Source organism: Juglans regia, chromosome 5, assembly GCF_001411555.2.
Source record: "Juglans regia cultivar Chandler chromosome 5, Walnut 2.0, whole genome shotgun sequence".
In the NCBI taxonomy this organism is placed as follows: Eukaryota; Viridiplantae; Streptophyta; class Magnoliopsida; order Fagales; family Juglandaceae; genus Juglans; species Juglans regia.
Window position 1 is genome coordinate 1,180,130 of NC_049905.1, and position 23,378 is coordinate 1,203,507.

Below are 23,378 nucleotides of genomic sequence, written 5' to 3' on the forward strand. Positions count from 1 at the left end.
ATTATTAACTGTTGTCAGGGCCAAAGCATCAACAACCTGGTATTGTATGCGTGGGAAAATCTGGAGCAGGAAACATCATCAGTAGTTGATTATGAAACTAACCGCAGAGAAGCAGAACTCCCTTACTGACAGTAAGCTGTAACTTAGATTGGCTGTATTCTTACTGTGTCAGTGTCTCTGACACAGTAATCGAGAAGAAAACGCTGTGAAAATATTTAGAAATCATTAGGAAAAAAGAAAAGAAAAAAGAAATTCATGTCAAAGCACTAAGCATTAGAAGAAAGAAAGCAAATAAAAAATAATTAGTCATCGGTAAGTGGAAGATTTCCCCAAAGAAGACGTCTTGAGATTGGAATTATCCAAACGTGGCTGCTCTATTTTCCTCTCTCACTTAACCCAATGATATACAGACCCCAACCATCGTATCATCGTCAAAATCCCAGGTGGGTTTGGTTCAAACTTCGCTGTAATTCGAGGTAGTACTGATATTTCCTGCTCAAACTTCGCTGTAATTCGAGTGAGTACCGATTTTTCCTGCTCAAATTACTGCGCAACTTAAGAGTGGGATGATTTTGATCTTCTTAAGGGTTTTATTTTTTTTATTTTATTTCCGAGGATTTGAGCATTTGGATACTGTTGAGTTGAGCTCAGATTAGTCTTCAAATAGCTGAAATTGTTCGAGAGCTTTCACAGAAACTTTCCAGGATGAATTGAAAGCAAAATTATCACAGATAACACAAGTCTAAATTTTAAGATTTATGTTTATACTGCATAAGTTAATCATTCAAAGCATTTCGAGTACTGGTTTTCATATTCTGCATAAGTTCTTAACCTAAATCTGCTATTCTCCCATATTGTTTCTTGAAACATCCTATTTCTTTTGAAAAAGGTTTCATTTTAGATCTTCTCTTGAGCATTCGTTTACTTTCCAATTCCTGTTAACCATAGATTTTTGAGGGTGGGCGTCCAGATTTCCAAACTTTTTTTGCCATTACTTTGGGGTAACAGGTTTCCCTAACATAAAATATGTTGGGCTTGGCTTGGGTTTAGCTGGCTTGACTGGAAACCATTTAACGACAATTACTATGATTGTAGGTCGTGGAGTACCATCACCCTAAATTTGCATGTTTTATTGTCTGGTGTGCAATTCTATTTTTTTTTTTTTAATAATGAATAAGAGATTTTATTACCAAGAATAGCCTACACATGAAGTATACAAAAGAAATACCTACTACACTCTAGAAGCGGGAAAAAAGACTAGTACAGATTCAGTACATAATCATCGTCATTCCTTACAAAAATCTTAGCCCACAAGCACAAAGTAGAAAAGAAAAAATTCTCAAGTTCACCGAAAGAACACTCATTGTCTTCAAAACATCTCCCATTCCTTTCCAGCCAAAGACACCACATCAAACACAAAGGAATCATATTCCATCTGGCAGCTACAAATTTCCTTCCCTCAAAACCTCATTCCATAAAGACTTTGCCACCTCACAATGAAGAAAGAGATGATTTACAGATTCACCATCCTTCTTGCACATGACACACCAACCAGCAATACGCAAACCACGTTTTCTAAGGTTATCTGTGGTCAAAACTTTCCCTAGAGCAACCACCCAACTGAAAGTAAAAAGGAAAACTCTTTTGATTGACCAATCCTTGCTTTCTTTCAAAAATCTTCTTTCCATTTGTGTAGTTAGATCAAAAGGATTTCTCTAGGGTTCTAGTTCTGGAGGGATTTTGAGATTATAGCATCTCGAGATGACATTAGTACAGCATTTTGGGGTACAACTTGGGTGGCTATAATTTGGAGAATAATTTTCAGTTGCACAAAGGGAAATTCAATACATTCTTCTCGCATTTCTGATTTTGGGGGGATTGATCAATCAGTTGGATTTCACTTGGAGGATGCTGCTGACCTGACTGGAAGTAAGTATTTAGTAACCAAACTCCAATGTTTAGGAGCAAGCATACTTGGTTGTATCATTTCATCTGCAACACCATGACAACTGTTCTGTATGTGGTGGTTCTTAGTGGCACTTTTTTTCTTCAGATACCTTATCTAAAATATCAAGTATAACTGTAGATACCATGTCTGATAGCTCAATTACAACTTAAGATATCTTATTTAAATCACTTGACGGGCATTTATGTGTAGGAGGAATGATGAACCTAAACCCTATCAATCAATATACTGCTTGTAACTAAGAAAAAAATATCCTAAGATATACTAGTTGCAACTAATATAGGGCTGGTTAACGTTTCGCATAGCCATGAGCATTCCTAGAGTAGATTTGATTGTATTTCAAATTTTCCCTTATTCCGATTGAGTACAATTAAAATTATCAATCAGTTTCTCCCTCCCTCCCTCCCTCTCTCATTCTTCTGAGAAGGAACCTTGCATGATGTGTTAATACAGATACCGTGATTCGTTCGACAAGAGTAAGTGGGCAAGCAGTTGCATCCTATGCCCTTCATATTGGCACTTCCGATAAGGCGAGATATTTTATCCCTTAAAGTTGAAAACTTTCTCATTTGGTGATTTAGATCACTTGTAGTAGTTTTTTTTTTTTTTTATGTATTCTATCTATGTGTTTTTCTTTTGGCCAAAGCAGTCACCAAGTTCACTTGATATAAATCCATTTGCTTTCCAAGTGGAGCATCAGAGGTTGCCATTAGAAAAGGGTCAACCATCAAATCAGGTTTCTATATCAAGCGGTCATCTAGAGAACAGGGAAGAGCCTGCAATGGCTGATGCAAGTCCCGGGACTGATATCTCAACAGATGTGGATACAGATGACAAGAATCAGAGGGTGATGTTTTGTTCACCTCCTCTCTTGATATGTTATTCTTTACCTTTTCACTTTGAAAAATTTCACTGCATTATCTTATACATTCTGCATAGGGCTCTAATTGGCTGGTACCAAATATTAAGGATCATGTTTCGCAAGTGTTTATGGTTCCCAGTTTAGATACTTCTTTGTGCTCCTGTTTCACGAACAGAAGTATTCTTCTTTTGAAATTATTGGAAAATCCGGCAGATGATAATCAATATTGGTGGCATTTTGACTATTAATTTCTCATTTTCTGCAGTTTGATGGCCAATCTCTTGGTAATGTAGCTTCTGATTCCAGTGACAGATCAAAGGATAAATCAGATCAGAAGGTCATATGAATTAAATTATGTACATGGATTATATATGTGCCGTTTCACGCAGGGATTCATGATCTTTTGATTGATTACACTTTACAGACTCTCCGCAGGCTTGCTCAAAATCGGGAGGCTGCAAGAAAAAGCCGATTGAGGAAAAAAGTATGGGATTATATACAGTGTTGTTGTACTGCTTTTTTTGGGCAGTTAATTTCCAGCATGTAATTTCATTAGTTCCAAGCTTTATAAAGACCTAGTTCATTTACATCATTGTGAAATCTCTTCTTCACAAAACAATCACGCTGTTTCTCAGTTTTTTTCCTATCAGATTGCAGTTTATTCCTGGAATTTGGGCTTCTTAATATTCATTGATGCACATGCATGCTCGCGTGTACACACGCACACACGTTATATGATCTCAAACTCTAATGCATTGCATTTGGGAAATCCTATTCATCTCAAGTCTGTAAGGAGAGACAAATATAACCTTCATTTATAGTAAGTAATGTTTTGTTACTTGCAACTTGGAAGTAGCCTTTATGTGCAACATGCTTGCAAGTTTTTTAAGATTGTTTTTTTTTTTTTATAAGTAAAAATATTATATATATCAATAGGAGTAATCAAGTACACTGGACGTATACAAGAAAACACCTAGCCCATACTAGAGAGCTCCTAAAGACCCAAAAAGCTCGTGAAAAACTACCCAAAATACACCAAGCCTGAATTGGAATAAAAACACACATCCCCAACCCCAACCCCTTGTTTCCCGTAAGACTAATACTCCACCCGGAACTCCGTCTATTAGAATGTCTTCATGATGCCCTCCCTTTAGTCTTCCCTCGACCCCTTTTTTATGATTGTTACCTCTACCACCTAAACGTAAATCATGTTCCTACCATTTTTCCATGAAGCACAATTATTGCATATATCAACTAGTTTCTATGAGTGCCCTTCATTAAATTGCATCCATCTTGGTGCAGGCATATGTCCAACAGCTGGAGAGTAGTCGTTTGAAGCTGACCCAACTAGAGCAGGAGCTTCAACGAGCAAGACAGCAGGTTAGTCTGGGTTATCTTTTTTCATGATCAGATTGCCTAGTTTTGGCTTTATTTTGTGGTGATTAATCTCCTTGATAGATGTGGATAGCTTCTGTATCTGTTCATTTCTTTTTGATAACTTTTCGGCCCCACCTTTGGATTAGTTGGTAAAGGGGTAGGTTGGGTTGTGGTCAGTCTTAGGTTCGCCTTACCAACCAAACAAGAAAAAAAGACTTACATTTTCTCTTCTTTTTTTCTCTCCTGTAGGGAATTTTCATATCAAGCTCGGGAGACCAAGCCCATTCAATGAGTGGAAATGGTATTCCTTTCTTCAACTTGATTATTCCCCCTCATGCGTGGTTCTGTTTACACATTTTTCATTGGAACTAAGTTAGATTGGTTCGTGATGGTTGTGTGAGAGTCCCCAGTTTGTTGGAACAACAAATTCAGGAACTTAGCTATCTTGTATAATGATACTAAAACTTGGAATGACATTAAGCCGATGACTTTTCTTTTTATTCATATATTTGACAATTTTTATGTTAGTTGATGTATTCTGTGAATGCACTTAAAATAGAACTATCTTTTCAGTATGTGTGGGATAAGAGTCATTTGTTGCAAATTTTCATTGAAGTTTGTTAGATTTATTCGTGTGCTTAGTTGAGAAAAAAATACTGGTATAGTCCTTGCTTTCCTCTTTGTTTTAGAGGTAATGTACTTCTTGTGCCATTTTTTCCCCACTTAGAGTCTGTGCAAGCTCCCACCCACTAAAACAATGAAGCATTGCTTTTTGTGTTTGTTGGCTTCTCTAGTGTATCACGTTTGGATGTGTATGTGCGATGGAGAGGTAGTAGGCAACTGTTGGTCATGAAATTGTGGTGATTATGGTCAATGTAGTTGTGATGATGGTGCTGGCTGCGACATTGCAACTTGCAAGTATGAGATTGCGTTATGGCAATGTTGGAAATTCTTGGGCTCATAAATACAGAGAAAATTGGGGGAGGCATAAGGAGAGGGGAGGGGGAATTAGCACCCCTGAAATCTTTTAAATTGTTGGCAATTTCATTTAGCTCTCCTCCATTGCTTTCATTAGTCTCTAATTAGTCTATGTAAAAATTCCTTCTTGGGTGATTAATTTTGTTATGCATAACCATTGCCACCTTTTGCATTGTCAAAATATGGATTTTAAACCAGATATGTCTATGTGCACATTTGCAGTCAGAGCCTATGATGTAGTGTATCTGTCTTCGAATATGATCCCCTTTCTCTTGGTTAAGTTTCATCATGTGAACGAGATTATCAAGTTAGCTGTGTCCTTTTACAGGGGCAATGGCATTTGATGTAGAATATGGGCGGTGGCTGGAAGAGCAAAATCGGCAAATTAATGAACTGAGATCAGCAGTCAATTCTCATGCAAGTGATACGGAGCTACGAATTATTGTTGATAATATCTTGGCACACTACGATGAGATTTTTAGGCAGAAGGGCATCGCAGCTAAGGCTGATGTTTTCCATTTGTTGTCTGGCATGTGGAAAACACCTGCTGAGAGGTGTTTCTTGTGGCTTGGTGGGGTCCGATCTTCTGAGCTCTTGAAGGTGAGGTTATTTTGATGTTTTGATGGTTTTCATTAGGGTTAGTTCTGGAACATTTACTAGAATTGGAGAAGTCAATATGGTAATTGTAATCTTACCCCGGAAAAGGGAATGGTAAAAACCTTAGCGTATATTCATTTACGCTCCTCACAATTATTATAATTCAACTGCTCTATCTGTTATGATCTTCTCACAATTATAGTGTAAGTTTTATGTCAACCAATTAGTTATGCATTTCTTGGATTCAGTTTGGTTGTTTACAGAATTCTGCCTCTTTAACCATTGATACTTTTTGCCAAATAAGAAAAAAAAATTGATGCTACAGTTATATGTAGGCCTGAAACTGCACGTAATGGCTTAAGATTTTTTATATCGAATGTGTTCATCTTTTATACGGCCATAATTTAAGCTTTTAAGCATTATCAAGAGTGTTGGCTCAGTCTTGATATCTTTAGTTTTTCAGATATTCACTTTATTATCTTTGGTGTATTTTCCAAAATAGGGGCTTTATTCATGTTGTTTGTCACTTTATTTGTATATATTTCATGAGAAATTCTACAAGGAAGCCTTACACCACACACCTCCACCTACCAACATGTGATTTTTCATTTTTTCCCTTATATATTAATGCTTAAATATGTGTGTGTTTAAATAGAAGGACAAAAATGACAAATCACATGGAGGTGTGTGGTGTAAGGCTTCCTTGTAGAATAACTCATATTTCATGGATGTTTTGTTGTGTCTCACCTCCAAACCACTTAAGCTTTGCCCCCCCCTAACATAATTGAAATTACTGATTTTGGTTGCAGCTTCTTCTGAATCAATTGGAGCCTCTAACAGAGCAGCAACTAGTAGGCATTACCAACTTGCAGCAGTCTTCGCAACAGGCGGAAGATGCATTATCTCAAGGGATGGAGGCATTGCAACAATCCCTTTCTGAGACACTATCCAGTGGGTCTCTTGGTTCCTCAGGTTCATCTGGGAACGTTGCAAACTACATGGGACAAATGGCAATGGCCATGGGGAAGCTAGGGACCCTTGAGGGGTTCATTCGCCAGGTATTTTCTGCTTCTTCTTTTTGTTTTCGTTCTCTCCCTTCTTACCTACTGCTTAAACTCAAAATTCTGTCATGACCGAATCTTGTAAGTTCTTTTCTGTGCTACAGTTTTGGCTGTCATTGCCTAGAAACCAATTAGTTTTTTTTGTACGTACTTCACTCCAAAAACTGGACGTGGGAATGTTAGAAATTAGAGCAGTTAGAAGTTTTTCAAATTTCAAATTTCTGTTTATTCATGTTTTTCGTAGGAAAAATACCTATCTTCTCTTATATTTTTGGTGAAGTTTGAAGTTCTACATATATTTATTGTTGTCCAACCTTTTCATGTATTTTCTTTTCTTCCTTTTTCTCTTGGGTGAGTTATTGTCAACAGGCTGACAATCTCCGGCAACAAACGCTGCAACAAATGCACCGGATATTGACAACACGCCAATCAGCCCGTGCTCTCCTTGCAATACATGACTATTTCTCCCGGCTACGTGCTCTTAGTTCCCTCTGGCTTGCCCGCCCAAGAGAGTGAACACCTTCTGCTTCACCAACGCTGACTGGTAAAATTATGGATCCTGAAAAATGAAAAAAAAAAGAGAAAAATCTCACTACAATTGACTCTCTGATCCAGTACTGGGGATATACTCGGCCATCATTACAGTTTTTCTTTTCTAGAATTTTCCTGTGTTGTAGTCTTAGAACTCCTGCCTATCATTGATATTAGTGTTCCGTTGTCCATCATGTTCACAATCATATCATCTAGAAATGGTATGGTCGGATCGGATGAGCTGCATGTATCTTGTTTGTTGTCAATAATAATGTTATTGTTTAATTCCATGTAACCGAGCATTTTCAAATGAGTATGAAGTAGTCTTGAGCCATGACCAGTTTGACTGCTTTCTATTGATGAGACTCAATTTGGTTTCAATAAAATTGGGATATTCGTGTTTCTGTTATAATTCTTTGTAATCATTGAATCTAAATTACAATGACTTTGAGTTGTTGTGCCAAAATAGTGTTTTAAGAATGAGAAATGCTATAATCATAAAATTTATAAAATAATATGACTTATGTTAGATCTATTTTATAATTTAATGTATTATATTAAATTACGTTAATTTATAAATTTATTTTTATAATATCTCTTCGTGATTAAATATTTCTCCTCCAGAATTCGAGTGTAATGACAAACAATGAGCTCTGTAGGTGGATGGCTGAATTTCAGCCTCCATTTTTCATATGCAACGTGTAGGAAAGTAGGAGCTTTGGCTACTACTTTATTTGTGGAGCCCACATCCAATGGGAAAGGAAGCGCATTTGTTGAAGAGTAAAGATTCAGAAGTAGTTGCCCTTGTAAAAGTTCTTGAGAAAGTAGGAGATGCCATGGTCCTTGGTGCCCAAGTCCTCCACAAGCCATTGACGATCCACACCATTTAAATAAATTGATGTGATTTTTTGAAATTCGTTAAATTTATTTTATAATAAAAATAATTTTATAAATTTACATATTATATTAAATTATATCAATTTATATACTTACTTTTCTGTAATCTTTTTATATCTCAAGCATTTTTCTTTATTATATATACGAGGTTCACGGGTGAGACTTTTTCAGTTCATAATTCTTACAATGACATCTTACCTACTGTGAAGCACTATCTAAATTGTTTAAAACAATCAAAATTATGGACTCCATATGAAAAGATGTGCAAATTATTCAAGCATGCTCCATACCCCACCATCTAGTCAAGCACAGAATAAATTATTCAGTCAAAGTTATCAACTCTATTACATAAAATATAAAAGGTGGATTACTTTCAACTTCAAGAAAGAAGCTTCAAAATCCCACTTGGAACTTAATCCGAGGAACAGTCGAACCACCAAAGTTCAGATAATATTTGTTAGAGGTTCATGAAACTTTCAAGCTTGTGGTAAGTACCAATTTGCTTTTCATATCAAGCCAAGGGCATCTTCTCGAGTGCATAAACCCTGAATGACTCGTGTCTCTGTGCCACGGTGAAACTTCAGATGTTTGGGAAGTCATTCAGGGACCATTTTAACCAGCGAGGTCCCTATAATTTCTGTGGGCAGTACCTAGATTTCTCAAAACTCAAGGAAAAGATCCATACTCCTAGAACAATACCACATAAGATGTCTCCAACACCATTGATGCCATTTCTCCACAACATGAGAAACTATGGACAGCAAAGTAGTATGTTGGAAAGCGGATTGTTGTATACCCTTATAAGGAATGTGGCCCGTCTTCCAAGTATGGGAGAATTTGCCTTCCAACGCCACATTCCATAAGCTAAGCACTTATCAAAGAGGGAAAAAAACACTCTTTGAGCTTTAAAAAACACCTTGGGTGAAAGAATGCGGATGCTTCAAATGCCTACTAGGAGTAAGGGTTCGAAAACTAACTGAGATTAGTAAGCAGCAATGGACTCTCGCTAGAATTCTAGGAAGATCTGTTGTAACTTCTTCGACAATGAATAGAATAACATCTGCTTACTCGCAATCCAAGGAGGTCTTTAAGAAGAAGAAACGCCAAAATCTACACTTTTATGTTCCAACCAAAGTATAAAGCTTCAAAGGCTAGTTTGGGTAGTAGATGAGAATTCTCCACTACTATTTATTATTTTATTATTATTTTTCGCATACTTTTCACTACTATTCAATATTCTATCATTATTATTTCACTATTATTCGTAGAATATCTAAGGTCACCTTACTAAACACAACCTAAGTATCAAATATAATTACTGAGGCCTTGTACTCGTTCTTGGACTGTGACAAACTGCTGGTGCTGGTTTCTGTTACCACAATTGAAGAGATCTATCATACAAGAACAGCTGCTGATCATGGGTTTTCATCACCATACCAGTGAGAAGTGATAGCCACCAAATTGGGTTTTACGTTGAACTATGAATGGAAGTTTATGTTATCTATTCTTTAACTCTTTTATAATTATTTTACAACTTATTTTATAATCAACCGATTTCATTGTACCATTTCATATCATCTCAATTTCACATAAGAACCCTCTATTCGAAGTAGAGGTGGAAAATAATTACAAAAAAGTTGCAAATTTATCATTTTCCATAAATTAAACTAAAAAGGCAAAACCATTATTAGACAAAGATGCCATGCAGTGGCCATGGAGGGTCAATCCCAAGTGCATGGAGTCAAAAGAATAGTTCATTGGAAAAAAAATGGTTATGTCGGACTTTTATCCAAGCCACTTCAAGATCCCACTCATGTAGAACCAGCATTGGATAATAGAATAACCCCCACAGAGCCAGAGGACAAAGGACAAAAACATTCTATCTGCACACACAAATAGGATTGAGACGTCTATAGCTGAGTGAAGAAAAAACCATTTAGCAGAAACGTGATATTGAGATTGATAACATGTTTTCCATTAATTGAAGGAAATCACTATTGATAATGTTCTCACTTGATTTGGAGAATCAGCTCTCTATGGGTTGTGGAGATAATTTATGTTAGGCATGTTTCTCAACTAAGTTTACATTTCCCCACACTCAGCAATAATACATGCGAGCTTAGGCCGGTTGTTGGGTCCCGTAGCCACATTCTCAATCTTCCTGACAACCAAAAGACCATCTCCGAGTACTCTCTGCATAGAAATTGACAAAAGTAAATAACATGCCAAAAAGACTATTCCATCTGGGAAAGCAGCCAAAAAAAAAAATACAACAAAAAATGTTTTGTCCATCGCAACAGAAAATAACGACTCCAACTTATACACAAAGAAAAGATCAATCATTTAAAAGTTTGAAAGCAATTGATAAGTGTTCCATGAAGATCTGAACGGGGTAACCGAACCACTAGATCTTGGGTGTGTTTGTCTAGTTCTTGGGTTAACTAAAATCATTCCAGTTTTCAGATCAGATCAGTCCTAATACAGATGCCAAGTACCTTGATTCACTTCAATAGCATGCCAAACTGACCCAACCAACAATAGGGAACACTCAATTATTGTGTGCAATTTTGGTATTTTTCATGAATAAATTGTACAACAAAATTCAGCAAGAGTTAGAGCATACCCCAAATACAACGTGCTTATTGTCAAGCCAGTCGCATTTTGCACAAGTGATAAAGAACTGCAGTAAATGAGAATTTTAGTCAACACAAAATACAACAGTTAACAGCAAAAAAAATTAGGAAAACTTCAACGGAACTCATATGAACATAAGTCAGTCTCCTGTTACTTTGAACATCAATGAAGGGGTAATGGGGCGACAGGTTTAAACTCAAATTGTGTGCCCATAATACCAAATATGCAGGCACCAACACATATAACATGAGATAAAGAATACTTGATCAAGAGATAGAAGGACTTCCTAGTTCGGTTACATCCTTTCTAAGACTAAAAAACTAAGGTAGAGGGGCCTACAAAATTAGTAACTTCAGTGGTAAGGCTGTCAATAAAATAATCTTACTGAAATAATATCAAAACACCCATTTTATGAAGTACCCATACCGGCATGCTTGCTATAATTTGTATTTTGTAAAGGTGATCTACCCAACCCTTGAGCGGGGGCAGGGCTGGTTTCTAGTTCCCCATCTCAACCCACCTAAATGAATCCCATACTTGGCAGGTAACTGAAGTGGGGCCAATTATTGCTGCACATCATATTATGGCCCAAAAAGATGTCCCTGCGTGCGTGCGTGCATGCATGTGTGTGCGTGTGTGTGAGAGAGAGAGAGAGAGAGAGAGATGAAGTTGATGAATGACCTGACTACCATTAGAATTTGGCCCGCTATTTGCCTGCAGAAAGAGGAGGAAAAAAGATTATCCTTCTTAGCATCTTGAATACGCTTATATCATAACAAAATTTTGTACTAAATTCATGGAAAGAACATGAGGTTTCGTAAAGATATCAGCTCATACACAAGCAAATTGTAAGAGCTTATTTCCATTAGCCAACTCTCCTCTAATCCTGTTATAATGAAGTCTACTGAATTCTTTACAAGCCTCACAAAATTCGATGAATTAAATCAACTTTAAATTATAGTATAGTTTAGCTGTTTAGCATGAGAGTCTATATAAAGTAGATATTATAAGAGAATTCATAGGAAGTTCTCCAGACAGCATCATCAGTGTCCCAACAAAAGCGGCAAATATGTTTATGTCCTCACAAGTGTGCGTTTTATTTGTTAATGTATTGGGAAGCTGTTTTCATACAAGTCCAGGATGCAAGCCATAGATGCTATCCCAAATCTCTAAAGATAATAAGTTACAGCTAAGATTATGAACACTCCAAGAACACAGGAAAGGCACAGCCAATAGTTTATCATGGCATATAATTTTCAACAAGACAGACACATACCATTGATAACAGACCAGGACCAGTGTGTTTGGCAACAAAATTTTCATCATCAAACTTATGTCCGTAGATGGAAATACATCCACTACCATCACCCTGCAAAGAATACTGTAGTAATAAGAATTGCACATACTGATAAAAAAAAAAAAAAGAATTGCATGACTATAAAACAGGTCTCAGTATTATTCATGTGATAAAATAGTATATGATTGTAGAAGTAGAATTTTTAAGGATTACAGGTGCAGGCGTGTCTGTGCGTGCAGGTGTAGATGGATAAGTGCTACAGCAGGAAAAGCCTTTTATCAGGCTCGCTAGTTTCCTAAGGAACTGCTCCAGCAGCTTTGAAACCTTAGTTCTAGCAACAGGAGTCTTAATGCAATATCCTTGTACTGGTCTAGTGGATGTGTTGTTATATAATAACAGGATAGCAAATAAAGGTGCGTTAGTAAAGTGTGGCTGGTATGACTCTATCAATAGTTCCTCTCCTTTCTATCTCTGTCTCTCAATCAACACTTGAGCATCCCTCACTCAAAAGAAAGAAGGGCTTTTATTGGACATATGTCACGAAATACCCAATCCTCTAAAAGACTAGCCCACTCTCTTCCTGACCCAACTGACCAGACAATTCTCACGCTTCAAATGAGAAATTGTGCTTTCAATCTTGTTCTCAGCTCCAGTTCCCTTTGTCTTTCGGAGATTCCTCAGCTTCAAATGTGTTCGTGTTCGTGTTCGTGCATGGTAGTGTAATTGTATCACCATATAGGATGTAAAGAGAGAAACAGATCAAATACTCAAAATACTTGGTGTAACCCATTTTACCATCAGAAATATACGAAATCTTAAACAAAAATGATAGGACTTTGTAGACTTGTTACATTTTTAACAAATGAGGGTGCTACCGACCTTTAAGAAGTCACCAGCCTGAATCATGAAATCCTTAATCACTCTATGGAACTGGCATCCCTTGTAACCCACAGGCAACCCGGCTTTCCTGCCAATTTAGCCCCACTTAAGCTAATATTTTATATAAAATCCGAAATTGAAACGAGTAAACTATAAACCCAATAACCAGGTTCATGCATATGATATATATATATATATATATATATATAGAGAGAGAGAGAGAGAGAGAGAGAGAGGGAGAGTGAAATTTACACTATTTTTACCTGTACTCGCCGGTGCAGAACTGCCTGCGGGGTAACACAAAAATACAAAGTAAATTCATTTTAGTAAACTTAAGCAAAAGGACCATAAGAGAGGGAAAGTGTGAGGGGGAAGTGGCAAGACCTGAAATTTTCTGCGGTTTTGGGAGCGATATCGGCGAAGAGCTCCATCTTGATGCGGCCGGCGGGGATGTTGCCGATGGTTATGTCAAAGAATACGATTGGGTTCTTCGGGTTCGGCGGCCGCACTTGCCACTCCACCGTGTTCCCTCCTCCTGACGCCATCAATGTCAAACGAGCAGCTTCTTACTCCTGCTAATTGATTTTCCTTTCCCTCTTCTCAGGTTGGAGTCTTATGGATGGCGTGGTTATGCGTATATTTGAAGCAAATGGTGTGGGCTTCGGCTCGGCCCAATTTATCATATCGTTTATCAAAATAATTTCTATCGACTTATTTATTGTTTTTTATGGCATTTGATTTTTACATCAACTACTTAAATATAAATTAATTTGAAACATATCGAATTATTTAAAATGAATTATATCAATCAATGTGATAAAAAAAAAATGATATTTACAATTCTAAAATATGTAGTTCTCACGTAATACTCCATTTAAAATAAGTAGGTAAATTTGGAACCTAGATAAAAAAATTATTTTTTAATTGTGATCCATTTTTTTTTTAAATAGAATACGTGGAGACTGTATGATCCAAAATTGTATATAACATTATCTCATAAAAAATGATAAAATTCTAAGATAGAAAATTACAAAAATAAAGATAAAAAAAAAATCAAATCAATATAAGTATAAAGGAAACTCTAGTGAAATATGTTTCAAAATTATGTCACTAAATTATTACTTTTTATGTAGGCTTATATCTACTAATTGAATCTATGGAAAATTAAACAAGAAGATAGTAGTAAGTTTTTAAGAGTAATGTTAGATACAATTTTAAAATGTGCAAGTCGTGGGCACTTTTTGGGTCTAGATTTACTAACAATTTTCAAAAAGTAATGCTAGATATAATTGCGTAATGCTACATACAGTCGTTGAATGCGTAAGGACTGCATAATCGTTTTGAAAAAAAAGTAGGATCTACTATTAAAAAAATATTTTTTTTTATGATTTATTTATTTATTTTTAAATCACACAATATTTACGTACTCTACGACTGTAAATATCATTTCTCATTTATTAATATAAATATGATACTCATATTTACTGCACATATTTGTTCCTTTTTTCTTCCGATCAAATATATCGTCTTACATATATACTTCTTTCTTCTTGTGTATTAGGATTGCAATCCCTCCCTATTTCTCTAAAGAAATTGAACTACTTACAAAAAAGAAAATACGTGGCAATAGAAAAGTATAACAAATTCTTTTTTTTTCTAAGCAAAAGGAATTGCTAATCAATCGACCCTTTAGTTCTTTCTCTATGCGTAGTGCGTATACCAATTCCAAGAAGTTTTTCTCGGATCGAATGCAACTCGGCCAAGACATCCTTGATATTCATCCTTTCTTTTGGAAGTTCCATGGAACAAGCTACTCCGACCCCAAGTATCAAACTCAAGCATTCTTGGATGTTGGAACTTGTAATTTGACTCTGGTCGGGAGCATCATCCGATCTTGACGCTCCATGATCTTCTCTTTCCCAAAGAAGAACAGGATCAACAACATCAACCAGTCGTTCAGGCAGAGCTGCCTTGACAAATTCATGCAGCAAAAAGCCATCCTTGAACATGTCATCCGTTGGCCTTTTACCGGTGAACATCTCCAACAAGAGTATGCCATAACTGTAAACATCTCCATTTTTTGACACCTCATTTCCCATTCCGTACTCTGTACATTCATACACAACATATTTTGTTTTCTAATCACTGTTTTGTACTTCTAGTTAAAAAAAAAAATCGAAAATATAATCTTGGAATTTGGAATGGTCGTCTTAGGACGATCAGGGAATTGAATTAAAGAACTGGAGATGGAAGGAAAAAAAATGAGATCTAAGAAAAGAAAATACCAGAATTTAGTGTGGTTTGGTTGTATAGTCATCAAATATCTATGATCAGTTGTATATATAGTCTATGATGACATATAAACCAAGATCAACAGTATCAACAATGTTTGTTTCTTGTTCTTTTCTTGGTAGCTCGATGGGAAGAAGACCTTGTTAAAACTCAATCTTCATGATTTTTGTCATCTGTTTATACTGGTTGGTATGGTGGTTGCTGTTATGGATGGATTTACATGCTTCTTTGCATTGGTTGGTTATTGTTCTGGCTTGGTTATGCCTTTCTGTATCTTGTGATGCCTTTGTTATGGTTGCATCTATGTTTCTGTGAACCTCCATTTGCTTTTTAAGTTGGTGTAATTTGTGGCCAATGATAAGCCTTTGTCATTTGGTGTTCTAAACTACCAGGGATCTATCCTAACTAGTATTTTAGAACACAAACTGAAAATACTAATGCTCAATTTGCATAGTCAAAAAAATATCTTGATTTATTTCAAGCTAAATTGAAAATACTCATCTGGAGGAGCATAACCCACTGTTCCTCTTACTCCAATGGAGCTTGATTGATCAATTGAATAATCTTGAGTGATCATACGCCTTTTCCATATCTATGATCACTCAATGGTAGGATTACTCCATATCTTGGTTTTGGTGAGAGGTGGAGGTCATGGATCAGATGGTGTATTTCTACGGTACGGTTCTCGGTGTTGATTAATGGTAGCCCAGCGGGTTTCTTCCCAAGCTCTCGTGGTTTGAGACAGGGGGATCCGTTATCTCCTTTACTTTTTGTCATTGTTATGGAGGCACTGAGTAGGATGATCTCAGCCTTAGTGTCTAATGGTTCCATCAGTGGATTCCAGATTGGAGCACCGAGTAGGGGGATTACAATTGTTTCACACTTGTTGTTTGCAGATGATACGCTTATCATGTGCGAGGCTGATCACGCTCAGTTGAGGGCGGTGAAGGCTTTGCTGCTGTGTTTTGAAGCAGTATCTGGCTTGAAGGTGAATTATGATAAATCCGAGTTGGTACCGATTGGAGAAGTTCAAGATATAAGGACTTTGACGGGCATTATGGGGTGTAAAATTGCGTCTTTACCTATGACTTACTTGGGATTGCCGATGGGTATAGCTCCGAAATCTCGTTTGATATGGGATACAGTGATTGAAAAAGTAGAGAAGAGATTAGCAGGGTGGAAGAGAATGTATTTGTCGAAAGGGGGTCGGACTACTTTAATCAAAAGCACACTTTCCAACCTCCCTACTTACTTTTTATCCTTATTCTCTATACCGGCAAGTGTGGCGGGTAGACTTGAGAAGTTACAGAGAGACTTTTTGTGGGAGGGCTTGGGAGATGAGTTTAGATTCCACTTAGTTAAGTGGGAGATGGTATGTCGGCCTATCTCCAATGGCGGTTTGGGTGTCAGAAATTTGAGAGTTTTTAATCGGGCTTTACTAGGCAAATGGTTATGGAGGTATACCAAGGAACCAGAGGCCTTATGGAAGACTGTGATTGCAAGCAAATATGGTGATCTAGGGGAGGGGTGGTGTTCCAGAGAAGTTAGAGGAACAGCGGGTAAGGGGTTATGGAAATACATTAGAAGAGGATGGGAGGTTTTCCAGCGTTACACTAGATTGCACTTGGGGACAGGTGCCAAGATCAGATTTTGGAAGGATGCATGGTGTAATACCAGTGTTTTACTCGATCTGTTCCCGTCTCTTTTCTTGATTGCAAGTAACAAAGAGGCCACAGTGGCGGAGGTTATGGAAGTCTCAGTATCAGGTAGAAACATTCACTGGAACATTAATTTCAACCGGGCGGCACAGGACTGGGAGATGGAAAGTTTTGCAGAATTCTATAGCCTCTTATATTCTGTTAGACCGAATATCCAGCAGGAAGATGAGTTGTGGTGGCATCCTGCAGGAAAAGGGGTATTCTCAGCTCGCTCTTTTTATAAGGTTCTCACACAAGAACCAGAGGTACAGTTTCCTTGGAGAAAGCTTTGGCGTCATAAGGCTCCTCCCAAAGTCTCTTTCTTTGTGTGGACAGCGTCTTTGGGGAAGATCCTCACTACGGATAATCTAAGAAAGAGGAGGATAATTATTGTAGATTGGTGTTGTATGTGTAAAAGTGGGGGTGAGTCGGTAAATCATTTACTTTTACACTGTGAGGTAGCTAAGGCTATTTGGGACTCGGTGTTTATAAGGATGGATATGGCGTGGGTGATGCCGGAAACAGTTTTGGATGTATTGGCTTGCTGGAATTCTATCCGTGGGGTGAAACAGATTAAAGCAGTATGGAAGATGATCCCTATCTGTATTATGCGGTGTCTATGGCAGGAACGAAATGAGAGGACTTTTGAAGACAAAGAGAGATCTGTGGAGGAGCTTATATTGTTATTTTTTAGAACTCTTTGTACTTGGGCCATAGCTGTAGACTTTAATGGCATAGACTTTCACGAATTCCTAGTTTCCAATATGCCTACATAAACAGGGCATTTTCTTTGTATCGTGTTACTTTGGTGATTTAATAAAGTCTTATTTTTACTTATCAAAAAAAAATAATCTTGAGTGATATCAATAAGGAATCTTGCCAAGCCAAAGTCACCTACGTGTGCAGTCATTTCTTCATCGAGAAGAACATTGCCTGGTTTGAGATCACAGTGAAGGATCGGTGTAGCACAATGGTGGTGAAGATATTCCATAGCACTAGCAATATCAATGGCGATATCTAGCCTTTGAAGGAGACTCAAACTCTGTTGTTTTCTAGAAGCCTCGTTTGTTCTTGGGGTTGGGTGCAACCACTCATCTAGGTTGCCGTTTACCATGAACTCATACACCAAAGCCTGGAAATCATGACCTTGATAGTCAACACTTGAACAAACTGTAAGTACCTTCACAAGATTCCGATGCCTAATATTTCTCAAAGCCTCACATTCAGCAATGAAACTCTTTGAAGCTCCATGGCGCAAAAGGTTGAGGACCTTGACAGCAATTGTAGATGTACCCTGATCAAGAATTCCTTTGTACACAGATCCAAAACTACCCACACCAATTAAATTAGCCGAGGAGAACCCATCAGTAGCTTTTAGGAGACTTTGGTAAGATACATTCAAAAGCAAATTTTCTGAGTTTTTTGGACTATTTTCTTTTCTTTTCTTTTTTAAAGAAATAAGTAGACACAACAGAACCAAAGTTACTCCAAGAAGTCCAGAAAGTATAGAGATTATCAACTTCAAGGTAAGGGTCAACTTCTGTCTCTTCTTAGATTTTTCATGTTTACATATAGGAAGCTGAAACTCAGTTATGCCACCACAGAGCTCACCATTTCCCTTAACTGAAGTTTCACTTGCGTTACTGAAAACACCCCGTGTTGGTACCTCCCCTCTAAAATGGTTGTAAGAGAGATCCAATATATGCAGGAAGTTGAGATGTTCCAAAAAATTTGGAACTTCTCCAGACAAATTGTTGTTAGAAAGATCTAAAAGTTCAATGCCTCTTAATGATTCAAATGATGAAGGAATGGATCCCTGGAAGAAGTTTTTTCTCATGGCAAGAACTTCTAGTTTTACACAGCTGCCAAGACTTGCTGGGATTTCACCGAATAACTTATTTGCAGAAATAATTAAACTTTCTAGATTTTTCAAGTTTCCTATTTCCATGGGGAGAATACCTGTAAATAGGTTCTCAGACAAGTCCATACCAATTGGTGAGAATGAGAGACCCATGACTTGTGGGGGTATTACACCACTGAGCTTGTTCCTAGAAAGAACCAAATACAGCAAATTTTGGCACTTGGCTAGGCTTGGAGGGATTCGACCACGAAGATTATTCCCTCCTAAATACAATTCCATCAACAATGTTAAGTTTCCTAAAGAGGGTGGAATGTTTCCCGAGTGATTGTTTGCAGATAAATCCAAAATTCTTAACTTCTCAAGATATCCGATCTCAGAGGGAATATTACCTGAGATTGTGTTCTCGGCCATCTCCAGCGTCTCCAAGTTGATGAGATTTCCTATACCTTTAGGAATGCTTCCAAATATTCTATTATGTCGTAGAAGCAATCTGCTAAGAGTAGTTGAGAAGTTGCCAATGCAATTAGGTAACACACCGCCAAGTTTATTGGAACCTATAGCCAATATGCTGAGATCCGTGGCATTCATTAGAGAGCAAAGAAAACTCAAGTCATTTCCTCCACTATTTCCAAGAAGATTGGAGTGAATGACAAATCTCTGAAGTCTGTACAGCATTTCCAAAGAAGGGACTTTCCCAGTGAGTTTATTTGACTGCATTTTCAGGTCATATAGATGGGATGCATTAGCTATCGAAACAGGGATAGATCCAGTAAATTGATTGACGAAAATGTTAAAACTTTTGAGATTGGGTAAGGTGACGCCCAAGTCCCAAGGAAGACTCCCTTGTATTCTGTTGTCTCCTACATCAAAGACTGTGATAGAAGAGAGATTAAAAATTGATCGAGGGAATGTACCAGAAAACCTATTTGAACCCAAACTTAAAAAAGTTAATTTCTTTAGCTGGTCAAAAGAATCCGGAATACTTCCACCCAATTCATTAAAAACAACATCCAATGCTTCAAGAGATGATAAGTTTCCGAAAGAAGATGGGATACTTCCTGTTAGTTCATTATTGTAAATATAAAACCATCGAAGCTTGGACAAGGAGGCAAGCTCTGCTGGGATTTCTCCAACCAACTGATTATAATGAACTCCCATGTAGATGAGGTTGGTGCAGACGGATATATTGCTAGGAATTTGGCCGCTGAGACTGTTTTTGCCTAATTCCAAGACTTGCAGTCTGCGCAAAAGGCCGACTTCTGGAGGGATTATATGAATAAAACTGTTGTTTGAGAGGTTTAGTTCTGTGAGGAAACTCAAATTTCCTACTTGTGGTGATATGAAGCCCCCTAGACTTTGGAATTGAAGGTCCAACTTTGTGACCCTCTGATGTTGCCGACGGCCACATGAAACCCCTTGCCACCGGCAGAAGTGAATGCTATCATTCCAGGAGCTCAAAACGCCAAGTGGGTCATGTACCTTGGCCTTGAAGTCCAGCAAGGCCAATCTGTCCGTCTCGTTGCCTCCGCCAACCACAAAGGTGATCAACGAGCCAAAACACCATAGGAAAACAAAAGCAAGCATAATGCGAAAAGATGAGGATGCATGCGGAGGAGCCAATGTAAGGCAAAAAAGTCTCATCAATATGGCTGAAGAACGGCCTTTAGAAGCTCAAAAGTTATATAACAGAAAGTTCTTGGCAGGAATTGGGGGTGAAAATTGAAGACCCCAGGCCGGTATTATCAAATTTGCTCAGTTGTAATGGAGGTAGCATCAGAAAGAAACATGCAAGAAAGAGCTTGGATAGGTAAAATCTCAAACTGTTTCTTTTGTACTGTTCAAACTTCAGAGTCATAAAGCAGGCAGGTGCTGGTTGAATCAACAATTCAATAGAAAAGTCTTTCTGATGCTACACATTTTGGCTTGTATGGGAATATAACTAGTCAGAGAAATCATACTTAACGTGAAAGTTTGTAAGATAAGTTGCCCTTTTTATTCACCGCGGCCGCCACCCAACACAACTTGTGATCTTTTATCATTTTCTATATAAAAAATGAGATTTTTTTTTTTTAATTGAGTACTGTTTGTTTTACCTTTATAAATGTAAGAATTTATGTAAGAAAGTAAAAAATAACAGTCATTTCTAATGAACCTTTTTAAACTTTAATTACAAAGGGAATAAATAATACTTGTCAAAGATTCTTTAATATGGACAAGTTTGGGGGGTGAGATAAAAATTTTATGTTTTATTTTAATGTTTAAAATATTATATTTTAGTATTATTATTGTATTAGGATTTGAAAAAAATTAAATTAGGATTTGAAAAAGTTGAATTGTTTATTATATTTTATATAGAAAATTAAAAAATATATAATGATAAAATGAGATGAGATAAAAATTTTATGTCTCATCCCACTCCTAAATCTGCCTATAGTCAAATTGATTTTCTTTTTAAAATACAAAAGATCTCACTCCGCATTCTTATCCATTCTAAGTTGATCTAAAAATATATATAATATAGATAATATTTTTTAAAAAATATTTAAATATATTTAGACCATATGATTTGACCTTTGAATCTATTGAATCAATATGAATCTGACTCGATTAATGTCATGTCATATTCGAGTTGACCCAAATTCACCCAAATCATTTTGTACACAACCTTAACTCTATTTTTTCTTGTTGTGTTCACGAAATTTTGTGTCAAATACTATAACCCTACATGAATGTCATTTCAACTATACTTATAAAAACAAAATGTCATTTCAACTATGTCCAAGTTGATTGCTACCATAGAAACTTATGGATTCTACAGTTTATAATATCGTGTAATATCGTGGTGGTCTAGCTCTAACCATGCATGCATGCATATATAGAGTTTTGTTAGATACAAGCGAGTTCGTGTACCATATCACGTACTAATAATTTTTTTTTATTTAAAAAAAATGAAAAAAAAAATTTGTGAGAGAAGAAGAAAATCTCCTATATCATAAAAATTATTTTTATCTTTAATTCACATCGTTTCGTTAAACATATGTATCACATATCAATATTGATACACGAATTGATGTACAAACTTACTTGCAATAAGATTTTTCCATATATATATATATAATAATTATTAGTAATAGCGTACTTTAATTATCAATCAAAGGCAGCCCTGTGCACCTTTGTTGACAAAAAACTTTCTCCAGGTCTCAATCTCAGCACCTATGTCATCTTCGTGCAAACTCTAGTTACTAGCGATCAAGGCTGAGAGGGTGATTTTTTTCTTACGTAAATTGTTGGCACTAGTATTACATTTTGTCTCTGTATTTTAAAAAAGTTACAAAGGTTTGTATTATTCAATGTTTTGAATACCATGTTGGTGATTATTTTGATCGAAACATTAAAATGAAATATTTCAATACCTACACCGTTTCGGATACCGTTTCAAAATAATTTATATATGAATAAATTATATTTTAAAATAATAGTTTATATATGAAGAAATTATATATATATAAATTATAAATAGTCTGATCTGAATTAAGAATTAAAAAACGAAACTATACCATTTTCTATACCCGCTACGCCATAGAAACGGTATATTTCAACCGTACTAACTAGTATGATATGAAATTCAAAACTTTGGTATTATCTCTAAATATGTTGTCATTGGGTCTTCTCCATGTAAATATATGTTATAATTCAAAGTGACATACATGATCCATTAATCTTCAAGGATAATAAATTCTACCCAAAAGTTACCATCCATTGATACATCTTTTCTCTTACCATACTCTGTAAGTGTACATAGATAATATATAAATTATATATTTTTGGAAGTCTTCTTATTTAAGTCTCGTTTGAACAGTGAGATGAAATGAGATGAGATAAAAGTTTAAAATTAAATAAAATATTATTAGAATATTATTTATTAATATTATTATTGTTTTAAGACTTGAAAAAGTCGATTTGTTTATTATATTTTATGTAAAAATTTAAAAAAATTATAATGATGAATGAGATGAGATGAAATCGTGTTTGTATCCAAAAGAGACTTTACTCATTAAACTCAACAGTAATATGTTTATTTTTTATTTTTTTATAATTATTCAAAGTCTCACGAGATATATTTAAGTAAATTGCATAACTCATTTTTGAATAATTTTATAAGCTTTTTGTGTATCCATAGAAGGGTCTATATATACATATTAAAGACAAATTGGAGTACATATATTTTTAGATTTATTTTTTTAATTACATTTTAAGTATTAACACCAGTATAACATAAAAAATTAGAGTAATTTTATATATAACCGTGAAGTGCGTAATCGTCGCGTAATCGCTTTGAAAAAGAGTAGGGTCTACAATTAAAAAATTAATTTTTTTTATGTGGATCCCATATTTTATTTATTTTTTTCAAAACGATTACGCGGCAGTTACGCAATTCACGGTTGTAAG

At 36.2% G+C, this 23,378-nt stretch overlaps 3 protein-coding genes across 8 annotated transcripts; 1 reads left to right on the forward strand and 2 right to left on the reverse strand.

The window, feature by feature from the left end:
* Positions 1-265: 265 nt before the first annotated feature.
* Positions 266-7,781, forward strand: LOC108989164 (transcription factor TGA2.2-like). 4 transcript variants are annotated; one of them, XM_018962685.2, is made up of 11 exons: positions 266-476; positions 1,826-1,929; positions 2,420-2,496; positions 2,616-2,813; positions 3,094-3,165; positions 3,253-3,312; positions 4,131-4,208; positions 4,455-4,506; positions 5,512-5,783; positions 6,590-6,838; positions 7,211-7,781. In XM_018962685.2, exons 1-11 carry the CDS (start codon positions 400-402, stop codon positions 7,355-7,357), a joined length of 1,386 nt encoding a protein of 461 aa, XP_018818230.1. In that variant the 5' UTR covers positions 266-399; the 3' UTR covers positions 7,358-7,781. The 4 variants fall into 4 exon arrangements, with proteins under 4 accessions (XP_018818230.1, XP_035546344.1, XP_035546345.1 ...); XM_035690451.1 differs by having other exon boundaries at positions 269-517; positions 7,211-7,726; XM_018962694.2 differs by having other exon boundaries at positions 338-443; positions 7,211-7,726.
* Positions 7,782-9,959: 2,178 nt separating this feature from the next.
* On the reverse strand, positions 9,960-13,696 carry LOC108989188 (peptidyl-prolyl cis-trans isomerase CYP22). 2 transcript variants are annotated; one of them, XR_004801597.1, is made up of 8 exons: positions 13,464-13,696; positions 13,343-13,366; positions 13,080-13,167; positions 12,180-12,272; positions 11,585-11,617; positions 10,893-10,949; positions 10,283-10,462; positions 9,960-10,152 (listed from the first exon to the last, which is right to left on the reverse strand). XR_004801597.1 is itself a non-coding variant. In XM_018962725.2 (7 exons), exons 1-7 carry the CDS (start codon positions 13,622-13,624, stop codon positions 10,352-10,354), a joined length of 567 nt encoding a protein of 188 aa, XP_018818270.1. In that variant the 5' UTR covers positions 13,625-13,696; the 3' UTR covers positions 10,187-10,351. The 2 variants fall into 2 exon arrangements, 1 of the variants encoding a protein (XP_018818270.1); XM_018962725.2 differs by lacking the exon at positions 9,960-10,152 and having other exon boundaries at positions 10,187-10,462.
* A 987-nt stretch (positions 13,697-14,683) lies between these two features.
* LOC108989177 (probable LRR receptor-like serine/threonine-protein kinase At3g47570) lies at positions 14,684-20,708 on the reverse strand. Of its 2 annotated transcripts, XM_035690450.1 has the most exons (3): positions 17,903-20,708; positions 15,876-15,935; positions 14,684-15,189 (listed from the first exon to the last, which is right to left on the reverse strand). In XM_035690450.1, the coding sequence occupies exons 1-3, from the start codon at positions 20,568-20,570 to the stop codon at positions 14,753-14,755; spliced, it is 3,165 nt and encodes a 1,054-aa protein (XP_035546343.1). In that variant the 5' UTR covers positions 20,571-20,708; the 3' UTR covers positions 14,684-14,752. The 2 variants fall into 2 exon arrangements, with proteins under 2 accessions (XP_035546343.1, XP_018818259.1); XM_018962714.2 differs by lacking the exon at positions 15,876-15,935 and having other exon boundaries at positions 14,840-15,186; positions 17,967-20,708.
* Between the last annotated feature and the right edge of the window lie 2,670 nt (positions 20,709-23,378).